At 54.6% G+C, this 13434-nt stretch overlaps 1 protein-coding gene across 1 annotated transcript in view; it reads left to right on the plus strand.

Moving 5' to 3' along the window:
- Positions 1-13025: 13025 nt before the first annotated feature.
- Positions 13026-13434, plus strand: part of MEX3A (mex-3 RNA binding family member A) — an 18326-nt gene continuing 17917 nt past the window's right edge. The window contains exon 1 of the mRNA XM_015823245.1: positions 13026-13389. Coding sequence (XP_015678731.1) covers positions 13026-13389 — 364 coding nt within the window. The remainder of the gene's footprint in view (positions 13390-13434) is intronic.

A 13434-nucleotide genomic window follows, 5' to 3' on the forward strand; every position in this document is an offset into this window, starting at 1 on the left:
AGAGTACGCCTAGCGCCAGCAGGCAAAAGGCCACCCCGAGCAGGGAAAGCCGAATCCCCATCGGTGTCATGGCCGCCCAGCCCCAACAGAGATGGGGGAAGGCACGCAATCGTAGCTGGGACTGGGGGGTCATGGCGCTGATGGGGATCCGGCTTTCCCTGCTTGGGGTGGCCTTAGGCTTGCTGGGCATGGGCATGCTCTACCACCTCTACTTGAGCTTGCTAGCCGGCCGCTTCGCCTCCTTTGTGTTGGGTGGGCCAGGTACTCCGGGCAGTGGCAGCAACCTAATGGACCTGTGTGAGCTGCTCGTGGCAGCAGCCCGAGGCAGAGCCAAGGTGCGTTGGGTGTGCGAGGGGAACAGGCTCCACACATGGGCCAAGGGCAAGATCTGCGAGGGGGCCGAGGGGATGACCAGTAGCAACCTGCTCTCCAACCGCAAGCAAAAACAGATGGGATGAAGTAGGCGCGTCCGGCAGTCTGCATCACATGCCTCCCCCCTCCCCTACTCCGCCTGCTGCTGGAGGGCTGGCCTGGTATTGGCAGCGGGCTGCGGAGCCCCAGAGGGGCCGGCAGTCTGTGGTTGCTGACGGACACCATTGGCCCCTTGCGCTCGCTGGCCCCTGTGTGCAGGGGCCGATGATGTCAGGCAGCAGCCACCCCAGCCCCTGCCTCGCCTTGCCTTGCCCTGCGACAATGGCACCCCCACCCTTCCCCCTGCCTCATCCTGCAGGACGAGCCTCCTGCCCACCGCCCCACCCACCAGAGACCCCCTGGATCTCCCCCAACCCGGCCCCTCACGAACAACATCGAGGTGGCCATACCCACCCAGTCTGCACCACAGCCACGCCCACCCAGTGGGCCACGCCCCCCGAAGGCACCACGATGCTGATGCGGCCCTGGCACTTTGCGATAAATAAGTGAGTTTTGGGTTTCGGTTTGGGCACTTGGTCTCTAAAAGGTTTGCCATCACTGACCTATGGCAATGTCACTTTTTTCTCTTTTATATTGACCCATATATATTCTGGAGAGATTTTGTCTTGGGTCATGTGCATTTCTGCAGATATGTAATATTCTCTTATATATAGCACAACTCCCCCTCCTCTTTTTGTAGACCTGTTTCTTTTGAACAATTTGTATCCATTTATCAGTCCATTCCATTGATGCGTTTCGTCCCACCAGGTTTCTGTTATGCCAGCTATGTCATACCCTCCCTCGTGTACTATTGCTTCTAGTTTACCCTATTTGTTCCCCAAGTTTTGAGTATTTGTATATAAGCATTTAAGAATTTTATCCCTGTCCGTGGGTATGGTTCCTGCGTCCCCTGATTGTTGCTTGAGTTTTTCTTTTCTTTTTTCATCACTGCCTACCTCTTTGTCTGATTTATTTTCTTGGGATTTTTGGGATTTGTGATTGGTTTAGGGTTTTAGAGATTCTAATGATTGGTCACCCTTCCCCCTCAATTTTAGTTTAAAGTCCTTCTAATGAGTTGGGCCAGTCTTTTTCCAAGTACATTTTTGCCTGGTTTCGTGAGGTGCAGCCCATCCCTTGTCAAGAGTCCTTCGCGTAGGAAATGCAGTCCGTGATCCAGAAAACCAAAGTTTTCTTGGGGACACCAACCCTTTAGCCAATAATTTATTTATAGAATTCTTTTTTCCCTCAGTGGGTGTTGGCCTTTCATTGGGAGTACTGTTGAGAACACTACTTGTGCTCCTAGCTTCTTAACTTTATTGCCAAGCTGTTTGTAATCTCTCACTATTGCACTCAGGTTGTTTGTTGTGTGGTTAGTCCTAATGTGGAGGAGGAGGAAGGGGTAGTAATCTGTAGGCCTAATTATTTTGGTTAGGTTCTCAGCCACATCTTTGATTTTTGCTCCAGGGAGACAGCATGTATGTCCGGTCTGCAGATGGATGATTCTGTTCCTTTGAGGATGGAGTCTCCTATTACCAACACTCGCCTTCCTTTTTGGGGTGCTGCAGTCTGGGGTGCTTTTCTGTTTATCTCTGGTGTGTTTGGTTTTTTTTAGGGATATTTGAAGTTGCTTCTTTGCGAGGTGTCTGCATGTTTTCTTTGAGGGGGAGATTGTGGGTCTGTGTGTTTCCATCTTAAGGGGAGAAATCGATTGCTCAGTTTTAATGGGGCTGCTTCTGGTTGGGTAGGATTGGGCAGAAGGGGTTTGTTTGTTGTGTGCTGCTGCTTCCTTTGATTGTTGTGTTTCCTCCTGACAAGCAAAGTCAGAATTCACTTAACAACCGTGTGACTAGCTTAATTATTTAAGTGATTCACTTAACAACTGTGGCAAGAAATATAAAATGGCACAAAACTCACGTAACAAACGTCATGCTTAACAATAGAAATTTGGGCTCAATTGTCATAAGTCGAGGACTACCTATATATGTAATAAACGGAACACTGGCCAAGGACTTTGGAAGCTTAAGACTACATATCCCATCCTTGAGTATTTCCCACAAACAGGTTGCCCTGGACCACAATGGAACCTATTCGTTGCCATTTTGCCTTTTGCCACAGATTACCTCCCACCGGCCGATACGCTTCCACAGAGAGGGTCTCCTCAGGGTGCCGTCAACCAGACAGTGTCGGCTGGCGACACCCAGGGGGAGAGCCTTCTCTGTCGGAGCACCCACCCTCTGGAACGAGCTGCCCCCAGAGATCCGGGTGATTCCGGATCTCCCCTCCTTCCGCCGCACCCTCAAGACTTGGTTATTTCAGCGGGCAGGACTGGCCTAGGGGGTATTTTAATTGGTTTTAACAAAATTTTAGTAGAAGCGGCCAATTCAAATATTTATTTTTAATCATTTTTAAATTTTGTATGGTATTGTACTATTGTTTTTAAACTGGCTGTAAGCCGCCCTGAGTCCTCCGGGAGAAGGGCGGGGTATAAATTTAATAAAATGAAAATGAAAATGAAAAATGAAATTTTAAGTTGTGACGATTGTAAAGAGGGTCACTCACGTAACCAATCCAATTTTAAAACTTGTGTTGTGTGTTGGTGCTGGTTGTTAAGTGAACCCATGTTTGCTGTGCAGCATTTTTGTCGAAAAGCGGAAGTAAACACTAGTTTTTTGCAAACATGTAAATTGTGGTCAGGTGACTGTGAGACAGGGCAAAGGGCCATAAATGCGAGCCAGTTGCCAAGCATCCACAATGGGGCCCTTTCAGATTGGGGGGGGAGGGGGGTTCCTGGCTATCAGAACCGGGTTTGAGGACTACCTGTGCTTGGGAGGTGGGCTGCCTGTTCCTTTTTCCTGCAAGGAGATTAAATCAATAAAGTCCCATCCTTGCTGTATGGTGATCAGTGCAATCTTAAGTTGCATTAACAGAAGGATTCAATCAAGATCACGCGAGGTACTAACATCGCTCTATAAAGCCTTAGTAAGACCACACCTAGAATACTGCACCCAGTTTTGGTCTCCACACTATAAATAAGATGTTGAGACTCTAGGAAAAAGTGCAGAGAAGAGCAACAAAGGTGATCAGGGGACTGGAGGCTAAAACGTATGAAGAATGGTTGCTGGAATTGGGAATGTCTAGTTTAATGAAGAGAAGGATCAGAGGAGACAGGATAGCAGCCTTCCAATATCTGAGGGGCTTCCACAGAGAGGAGGGGGTCCGCTTATATTCCCAAGCACCCAAAGGCCAGACAAGGAATAATGGATGGAAACTGATTAAGGAGAGATTCAACCTGGAAATAAGGAGAAATTTTCTGACAGTGAGAACAATCAACCGATGGAACAGGAGTTGCCTTCAGATGTTGTGGGAGCTTCATCACTGGAGGTCACCAAGAAGAGACTGAAGAGCCATTTGACTGAAATGGTGTACAGTCTCCTGCATGAGCAAGGGGTTGGACTAGATGACCTACGAGATCCCTTCCAACTCTTTTGTTCTGTATTCCATTCAGCTTCCCCACTGACTTTGCTTGTAAGAAGGTCGCAAAAAGGGATCACGTGACCTCAAGAGTCTGCGACCGTCATAAATACGAGCCAGTTGCCAAGCACCCAAATTTTGATCACGTGACCATGGGGATGCTGCAACGGTCATTGTGAAAAAGTCACTATTCTCAGTGCCAATGTAACTTTGAAGGGTCACTAAATGAACTGTTGTAAGTCGAGGACTAGCTGTATGAGCTGTTTGTTGTAGCTGCCTTCAACTCCTCGGACAACAAATCGAATATAAAGCTCTACATAAACATCTGAAGCAGCACCATATCGCAAACTAGGCTTGGTGGATAACAAAACCAGCCAGGATCACACTGGCAGTTGATTTGCAAATCCCAGTTTGGGCAAACTGTGGCTTGTCTTTATATGTTTTCCAGATTGAGACATGTGGGAGAGCCGATTTTCAAAACGCAACAATTCAGCTCAGGATCTGCAGAGGCTGCAGGACAAGGCGGTGAAGGGCCTGATGTGGGGAGGGGGCTTCAGGGAGGCTCTGCAGCTCTTCAACGCAGCCGTGTTCAAAGACAGTCCCAGAGAAGCAGCTGCCTTGAGGAGTTGCAGATGGAAACGAGGGGAGCATCCTTGAAGGCTGGCTCCGAAGCACGGCCTGCTCTCCGAGGCAAAGGGCCTGTAACCCTAGTGAGGCACCACCCACATCCAGGCATTTCAGAAGGAAGAGTTGCCAAAATCACAGAATTTAAGCGTTGGGGGATCAAATAGGCCAACTCCTGCCCAGAAGATGGCCTTCAGGTGGCTTCTACCTTTGCAAGCACGCACAGGTCAAAAGATCCCTTCTTCATTCGGATGCATCCAGCCCTCAGCCACCATCCCTTGGAGCTGGATAGGACTCTGGGTACCCTCTCGTCCCCCCCCTCCCTTCCTTTTCACTGTTCTGATTAGAAAATTCCCTTCCAGTCAATTTCATAGTCAATTTCAAATGCTGATTACCACAGAATCTTAGGCACCTGTCTAGCAAGACCCCATTTTCCCGGTCCTGGTGGTTTTACAGTATCAGCAGAGTTCTATCTTTCATCCTTTAAATGTGCATGGAGTCTGTCTGATGTTTTCACTTTGTTTTCTCTGCCTGGTTCCACCCCTGGCACCATGCAACCCTCCGGGGGCACCCTGGTGCTGGTCTCTTAATAAGCTGTCTCTGCACCAGACTCCCAGGAGGGCAGGGTCTGTCTGTGAGTATGCAGAGGGCTCCTGAGATCCTCAGGTGAGGGCAGGAAGGAATCGGCTCATTTACTTCTAATGTCAAAAACACGATCATCCGCACCTTCTCTAGCCTCCAGCCCTTCCCCGGCCCTTCCGAGGCTCCCACTCCCTCTCCTGGCCCTCCACCAGCCCCTCAGATCCCTGAGTGGGGAGAGAGATGGGTTCTCCCTGGCACCGGGAGGGTCCCACAAGCCAGGCCTGGCGCCTGAGTCCTCTGCATCTGGGCTCCGTGTGCCCGGTCCTGCTGGTTCCTGACGAGCAGGCCCGATGCCCCCTCTGACCCTGCTCTCCTCGTTGCCCCAAGCACCACCACCGCCAGCCTTGGCCTCTGCCTCTGCCTCCCTGCTGCACTCGTCTTCCTGCCTTGCTCCGTTGGGCTTCTGAGAGCCGGGGTTTTAAACTTCTCACAAGGCTCCGCCAGCTGCAGCCGAGTGTTTCTCCAAGCCCCAGGGCATTCTGGGGAAGGTGAGAAGTGGGTCCTCTTCCTCTGGCACTCCAGCAGACCTGGCTGAACAGGGGAGCAGGCCAGGCAGCCTGGCATGGGGGCTTTACGGCCAGTCCTGCAGGAACACACCTGTAGCCTTCCCACTGGCAGGAGGAGGCAGAGAGAGAGAGAGAGAGAGAGAGAGAGAGACAGAGACAGAGACAGAGACGCTCCGTGATGGGAGAGGGAAGAGGAGGAGGCCCCTCCCTGCTCTGGGTCTGGAGGAAGTGGGTCTTACTTGGTGCCAGGCATCCACTTCTCCTCCTTCCCAGGGCAGCAAGTTAAGGGGGCAAAGCTGGCTCTCTGGCCCAGGTCTGGCCTGACTCTGCTGCTGCCCACAGGCGGAGAACCCCGAAACTCAGTGGCCCCAGACCAGATGGGAAGTGCCCACAGTAGTCTTGGGCAGCCAGGAGGAGGGGGGCAACCCTTGTCCCTGAACCTACCCTGAGTCGATTTGCAGCAGGCTGACCACTTGGTCCAACATGCACCAGCAAGAATAGAAAACCATTTTTCATCCGGAACAGGAAAACCAATGCAAAACTTCGCTTATTGCGACTGTGTCCTCCCCACTAGAAGAGAATCTCTGTAGCTCCCGATGATGAAGTCCTCGGTCCTCTCTGAGCTTGGCTGTTTGCTTGCAGACATTTCATCACCCAACCGGGTAACATCATCAGTGCGCCTGGGTGTGGGTTTTCCTCCCTGTTTACCCACGATAGCTTGCCCTGCCAGTGTTGGTGGGGATGTTTTGTCCTTGGTAATTCCTTGATTAGGGCACTGTTTTCCGCTTGATGTTTGTCTGCTGTGAATTTGGGTGTTGCCTGGTGGAGGCGGAATGGAGCAACTCGCCACGGGAGGACTGTCTGAGGAACAATTCAACAATCCAATTTAATTATTTAAAATAATTTAAAAAATATTTTAATTTTTGTCATTCACATTGCATTCTGTCTCTCCTTTGGCACCTTTCTTTAATGATTCTATTCCACCCTTTCTTCGATATCCCTGTAACTCTTGTTCCGCAGCGAGTTGTCGTAGCTCTTGCTGCAGAGGATGTGTTCTAGCCTTTTTGCTTCCTTCTTAGCTTTTTTATTGTCTCTTGATTTTATTGTCTGTTTTGTAATATTGCCATTTTCTTTGTTTTAGCCTCAGAATGCTGTCGTACTCTGGCTTTAGCTGCTGCTGGTAAATATCTCCGAGTCTGGCTGTTTGAGGAGTAGACGTGACGAAGGGCAGCTTCACTACTGGGCTGGCTCACGCTCATCTTCCCCATCAACTCGGGGTGTCTGTAGGAAGTGGGCCAGAAAGAGGGTGGCCAGCACCCCGTGGCTGAAGCCCCGCCCCTTTGTAACACGCCCCTTTTTGAAGACAGCAATGGCTCTCGTCCCCCCTTCTCCAATCCTCCCTGGTTCCTCGGGGTCCTGCGAAGGAGGCCAGCCATGTCTTGTTCAGTAAGTGGTGAGAGGCTGGGATCCCACGGCTGGACGTGCTCGCAGGACGGACGATGCTCAAGCAGCCCTTGCCGCCAGTCCTGATGGTTCTGAGTTGCTCACAGTAATAATGTGTTGGGATTAAAAAAAACTTTAAAAAGAATGAGTGCAAGCAGCAAAAGGAAGGAAAGAGCCGGTGGGGCCAGCGTTGTTGTTGTTCGGCTGTCTGGGGTTTCATTTCTGGCCACCTCCCATTTCTCCAAGGGGGGCTTGCCTGAGGCCACCGGGAACATGTGGGCGGTGGCCGCAAAAGCAGACTTTGGCAAATCCAAGTCAAAACTGAGCCCCCCCCCTTCTGTCAAAATCTGTGGAGCCGAAGGGGGGTGGTGGAGAAAACTTGTTCCAGTCCGCAGGGCAATTGGTGAGGAGTGAAACAGGCAAAGGTGTTGCTGAAAACCCATCTGGAAATAGTGGCTGTTGGCCCGTGGCCAACTATAAGCAGTTATGACCAGAACCGAGCTCAACATTTCTGTTGTTAAGAGATGCAGTTGCTAAGTGAATTTTGCCCCATTTTGCGACCTTTCTTGCCACATATGTTAAGTGAATCACTGCAGTTGTGAAAGGGTTAACACGGTTGGTAAGTGAATCCGGTTTCCCATTGACTTTGCTTGCTAGAAGGTCGCAAGAGGCGATCACACGATCCCAGGACGCTGTGACCGTCATAAATATGAACCGGTTGCCAAGTATCTGAATTTTGATCACGTGGCCATTGGGATGCCGCAACGGTCGTAAGTGTGAAAAACGATCTTAAGTCACTTTTTTCAATGCCATGGTAACTTCGAATAGTCGCTAAATGAATGGTTGTAAGCGGAAGACTACCTGTGTGGTCAGCTTCTCCCCTTGTCCACTTATAAGTAGTCCCTGAAATATCCTAAGCCCCTCCTTCTTTCAAATCTTTCAAATCTCTGCCTTCTACTTTCTTTCCCTTCACCAATTCTCAAATTAACGCCCATGGTCTCAACCGCGGTCTCAGATTAGGAATTCACGGGTTCAGGAACGGCCCCGGTTGCTCAAGCCGCTCTGCAAACTGTCGCGCATTTGAACCACCTTGTGAACCACCAGCTGTGCAACAGGCGACTTCGGAGACGTGGGTGAGAGTACGAGAGGAGTGCTTTCCAGAGAGGTGGCAGGTCACGACCAGCTGCCAGAAGTTCCACATTCGTTCCAGCAAAAGTGCCAGGGCAAAGCCCTTGGTTTATCTGCCCCCTCTTCAAGGTGGCGGGGGGTGGGGTGGCTGGCTTCGGAGTCTGGTGCCCAGGGCGGTGGGATCGGGAACATTTTTCTCCTGCCCCCGAGTTCTTGGCAGGCCTCAGGGACCCGCTGTGGCACTGCCCAGCCCTCCCTGATGGCGTGGCAAGGGAATCCTTGGCTTGATGGAAGAGACTCGCCAGGCAGGCAGGTGCCAGAGAGTGGAGTCCCAGGGGTGGGCCTGGTTCCCCCTCTGCCTTTCCCTCCCCCCCCCAACTCCTGCAGAGCAAGAAGCCTGCCGGCAGCAGCCCCCTGAGCATTTCCCCGGGGCTCTTCCTCCTCCCCTCTGCCCCTCCCTCCTGGTCCCCTTGCCCCCTCCTCCCTCCCCTCCCCTCCCCTCCCCTCCATGAGCTCATGCAATAGATGGCGGTAATGGGAGAGACATCTGTTTTGATTCAAAGGGGGGGCTGGAGCCTTCCAAGAACAAAAGCCTTCCCAGCCCTCACCCCCCCCCCCCCCCCCCCCCCCCNCCCCCCCCCCACCCCCATTTCAGAGAGAAGAAAAGGCATTCCTCTCCACTGCCCCCAGTCCAGATTTGGGAAGAGGACTCAGCCCAGCACTGCCTCCCTTCCTCTCCACCTCCCGCCCAGCCTCCCTCGCTGATGTTAAAAGAGCTGGGGGAGGGGCCCTGAGGCTGGGGTCCCTGGCACCTCTGGCTTTGTGCCCTTCAGCCCTTCCAAACCAGAGCAGCTCCCGGGTCTCTGCCACGGAGAGCCGGGTCTGTCTGTGCAGTTTGCTGTCGAGAACTGGGTGGTCAGAGCTGAGTGGAGGGAAGGGTCTCTGCGAGGAATGAAGGGGAGGGGGGACTCGCTTGCCCAGACTGCAACTGTCTCTTCCTTCTTCTTGTGGACGTGGGAGAACAGAAGGCAGCAGCACGAGGAAGGGTCCCTTTGTTGACAATACCTGGTCACGTCACAGAGTTGGTCAAAGCCAGGCAGTTTTGAGGCCCACCAATCACCAGGCCAGAGTCTTGGAGAGGCTGGTGCAGGCTGGAGTTCATCTCATCGGATTTCTTAAGGTCAGAGTTTCTCAACAACTTTAAACTGTGTGGACTTCAAGGCCCAGAATTCCTCAGCCAGAATGGGAGTTGGAGTCCCTACACATAAAGCATGCTGGCTGGGAGCTGGACTCGCACAACGTAAAGTTGCTGAGGTTGAGAGATGCTGCTTTAGGTCTTCACAAACCACATTTATGTCCATACCACCTGACCCGCTTCTTTCTTTTTGAAGAATTGATCAAACTTCTTTTGGAGACCAAACCATCATGGCTAAGTCAGAGTTACTCTAATAAAGAATGCTTTTCCAACCTGATTGATCCAGGATTTCATCATACCTGGAGGACACCAGTTGCAGGAAGACGACTTAGAGCGAAGCCAACTCTGGTCTCGACTCCCAGGCCCCAGGCAGAGGAGGGCCCTTCCCAGCCAGGAGACACTAAATGGGCTCCGGCCCCGGATTTGCTGGGCCAGAGTATTGGGACCTCAGTGGGAGCGGGAGGGGGTGAATCCTTAGAAAAACCACGAATCTGGAGCCGGGAGAGCCAGAGGCCAGCAGGAGGCCTGCATTCCCCAATGAGGCAGAGGGGATCCAAGGGATATCTACCCCCACCCCCCAAATGGAGAAGGGTGCCTGGGCTAAAACTACATTTTATTTCATGGACATTTTACAAGTGGACGTCATCCTTTTCCACAGGCTTAGTCGCTTTACTTCTGTCACATTAAACAAAAACAGCAGTTGAAAAAATATGGTTGAGAAACTCCTCCGTGAAGCTAATGGCCATCCCCACAAGGCTGGACATAGCCACAGGGACGGGTCTCTCTCTCTCTCTAGTCCCCGGGATCGTTTCCTCAAGGCTAAGGGGGTTGGGGACCCTCAGGTGACAGGACCAGCCAGGGGCAATCCAGTTTCAAATCACAAGGCCTGGGCAGGCCTACCTGGGGGAAGGTGGGGCAGGCAGACTTTGGGTGTCTGAACAGGCCAGGAAAGGCAAGGGGCCTGCCACAGAAATTGGTGGCTCAGTGCTGTGGCATCATGGAGCACCCTTACCCACTCAGTCCAGAATCCAAAGGGGCCTGGTAGCCCCTTTGCTGACCCAGACGGTTCCTTGGATGAATGTGGGTCAGACTAGGCAACAATCCATCCAAGGAGGTTGGTCTGTTTATTTATTTATTAAACAAATGTATATTCACACACACCCCCAACTCATGCACAGATGACTCTGGACAGCTTAACTAGAACAGAGATTTTGTGGCACCTGAAACCCTTCACCAGTTTTATGAGAGCCTTTTTGGTGGGCCACTGCCTGGTCTGTACCCCAAATGACAAGGAAATGTGTGCCTGGCGACAGGAGTGAGGGTGGCAGAGAGTGGCAAGGCAGAACGGAGGGGTCTAGACGGTGCTAATTACTTTATGAATGCTCTCCATTCACAAAGCAACTGCTGGCTGATAAGTCTCTGATGTTCTGGCTTCCTGTGCTGCTGAGCGATAGGCCTCTCCTAAGATGAATTGAATGGGCATTGCTAGTAAACGGTGGCTCTCTCTTTCTCTCTGTGTTTTTGTGTGTGTGTGTGTGTGAGAGAGAGAGAGATGACCAGGTGTAGAAGCTCCTGGTGTTGAGTGGGATGCCCGGTGTGGACATGGGATAAAATTAGCATCTCTGGGTCCCGAGTGGCTGCACTTTAGACTAACAGAATAACAAATGGTCATAATGTGGAATATCACAAACCTGACTGAGCAGGGACGGTTCTTAAGGAGTTGTTGAACAGAAAGACAGATTTCAGGGTGAAGTGCCTGAACTATCATCAAAAATAACTTGCAATTGGTTTTCTCAGCGGTAGGATCAGTTTTACTTAAAAATTGGCTTCTGGTCCAATGATCTTCATACTTAAAAATGTCCGATGCCTTCCTTAACAAATATACAAGTTTGTCAGACGCCTCCACATTGTTTCCACACCGCCCTGTCGGTAGGTTGCATCGGGTTGCCTGCCAACAGGCTCAGGTCAGCCTTATGGGGACCCTCCAGTATGTAAAACAGGGTCCCCCGGCTCGGCCCCGGGACTCCCGCGCGGGGGCTCTGCAGATCCCTCCCGGGCACAGCCGATGGGCGGAGGGGGCAGCGCCGGCGCTCTTTTCCCCACGCCCTCCCCCCCCTCAGCCCCTTCGCCTCGGGCCCCGCTGGCGGCTCTTCTATCCCAAGAAGGGGCGGCCCGGCGAATCCGCTCCGAGGCGCCTCTCTCGCCCGCCGCCTCCCAGGCCGAGCGCGGGGCGAAGCCGGAGCCAGCCAGCCAGCCGGCCGAAGGCTTCCCGGCCTTTCTCCGCCAGTCGCGCGCGAGCCCTGGGCCGAGCAGGGCACCGCCGCTCCCGGGACGCGGGGGCCGGGCGGGGCCCTGCGCCGAGGCCCGCAACTGGAGCCGCGCTGCCAGCGCGAGGGGCTCCTCGTCCCGCCCTGGGCGGCCTGTCCTTGGGGCTCCGCGGGGAGGGGGTCCCTGCCGGGGAGAGGAGGCTCGGGAGCCCGGAGATGCCCGCAGCCCCGCCTGCCCTCCCGCGGAAGGCTCCGGCTGGCAGGGGGGCAGGGCCGGAGCGCACGCCTGCCCCCTCCCCGCCTTCTGCGGGTCTCTGCCTGCCAGCCCCGCCGGCCCGCCTCGCGCCCGAAGAGGGGGTGTGTGAGCCGCCCTGGAAACTACATCCCCCAGCAGCCTCCGGGCCTCTTCCCGAGTGTCAGCTTCGGGCTGCAGCCAGGGAATTTAAAACAAAAGAAGCTCTCCGGCGTCCCACGCCCGCCCGCCCGCCCCTCTCGCGGCCGGAGCCTTTCGGGTCGGCGGTCCTTGCCGGCTGGCTGGGTAGTTGACTGGCCAAGGCGGGCGGACTCGGGCGCTCCTCGGTTCTGCCCGGTCTCCCCGCCCCTCCGCGCTTCTGCTGCGCGCTCTCGCTCCCCTCTTTCCCGGTCTCCATCTCCACACCCCCTTCGCTGCCAGGCGGGGTCTGGGAGAGCAGCGAGAGCAGAAAGCAGGAAAGGAAAGAAGGAAGAAAAGAAAGAAAAGGAAGGAAGGAAGGAGACGAGAGAGAGAGAAAAGAAAGGAAAGGAAGGAGACGAGTCAGAGAGAAAGGAAAGGAAAGGAAAGGAAAGGAAAGGGAAAGAAAGAAAGAAAGAAAGAAAGAAAGAAAGAAAGAAAGAAAGAAAGAAAGAAAGAAAAAGAAAGCAAGCGGTCGGACGCGCGGAAGAGCTTTGTGCGGCTGGATCCACGTTGGGCAGGAAGATCAGGTTTCAGCGCAGGCAGCACCGGGCGAGGAGGAGAGCCGAGCCGAGCCGAGCCGAGCCGAGCCGCGCCGCCAGAGGCAAAAGGAGCGGGGAGCTGGGGCTCGGCCAGCAGGGAAAGAAGGGAGGTGGGCGGGGGTCTCCGGCTCTTCCCACCCGGCCGCCTCGCTCCCCCTCTTTGTGCCTGCCCCTCCTTCCTCGCAGGCTCTTTGTTCCCCTCCTCCTCCTCCCCCACCGCCCAGCCCCCTCCCCTCCCAGCCCACCAGCGGCAGTAGCAGCAGCAGCAGCAGCAGCAGCCGCCCCAGCGAAAGCAGGAGCAGCCCCATCATCGCCATCCCGCCGCCGCGCCCCCCCACCCCCCTCTCTCCCCAGCCTTTGTTAGCCATGCCTAGCCTGGTAGTGTCAGGGATAATGGAAAGGAACGGGGGCTTCGGGGACCTGGGCTGCTTCCCGGGCAGCAGCAAGGACCGGGCGCTGCTGGAGGACGACCGGGCGCTGCAGCTGGCCCTCGACCAGCTCTGCCTGCTGGGCTTGGGGGAGCCTTCGGCCGCCGCCGCCGCGCCCTCCGCCGCCGCCTCGGCCTTGGGGGGCGGCGGGGCGGTGGACGACAGCAGCGGCGGCCAGCCGCCGCAGCCCCCCCCGCCGCCGCAGCCCCAGCAGCCCGCGCCCCCGCCGCCGCCCCCGCCGCCGCCCCCGCCGGCCTCAGCCCAGCAGCCGCAGCAGCCCCCGCCGCCGCCGGCCCCCAAAGGCTCCTCGGGGGCGGCCATCCCGCCGCCGCCCCCGCCGCCCCCGC

Source organism: Protobothrops mucrosquamatus, unplaced genomic scaffold (genome assembly GCF_001527695.2).
Source record: "Protobothrops mucrosquamatus isolate PMUCROS unplaced genomic scaffold, P.Mucros_1.0 scaffold1807, whole genome shotgun sequence".
In the NCBI taxonomy this organism is placed as follows: domain Eukaryota; kingdom Metazoa; phylum Chordata; class Lepidosauria; order Squamata; family Viperidae; genus Protobothrops; species Protobothrops mucrosquamatus.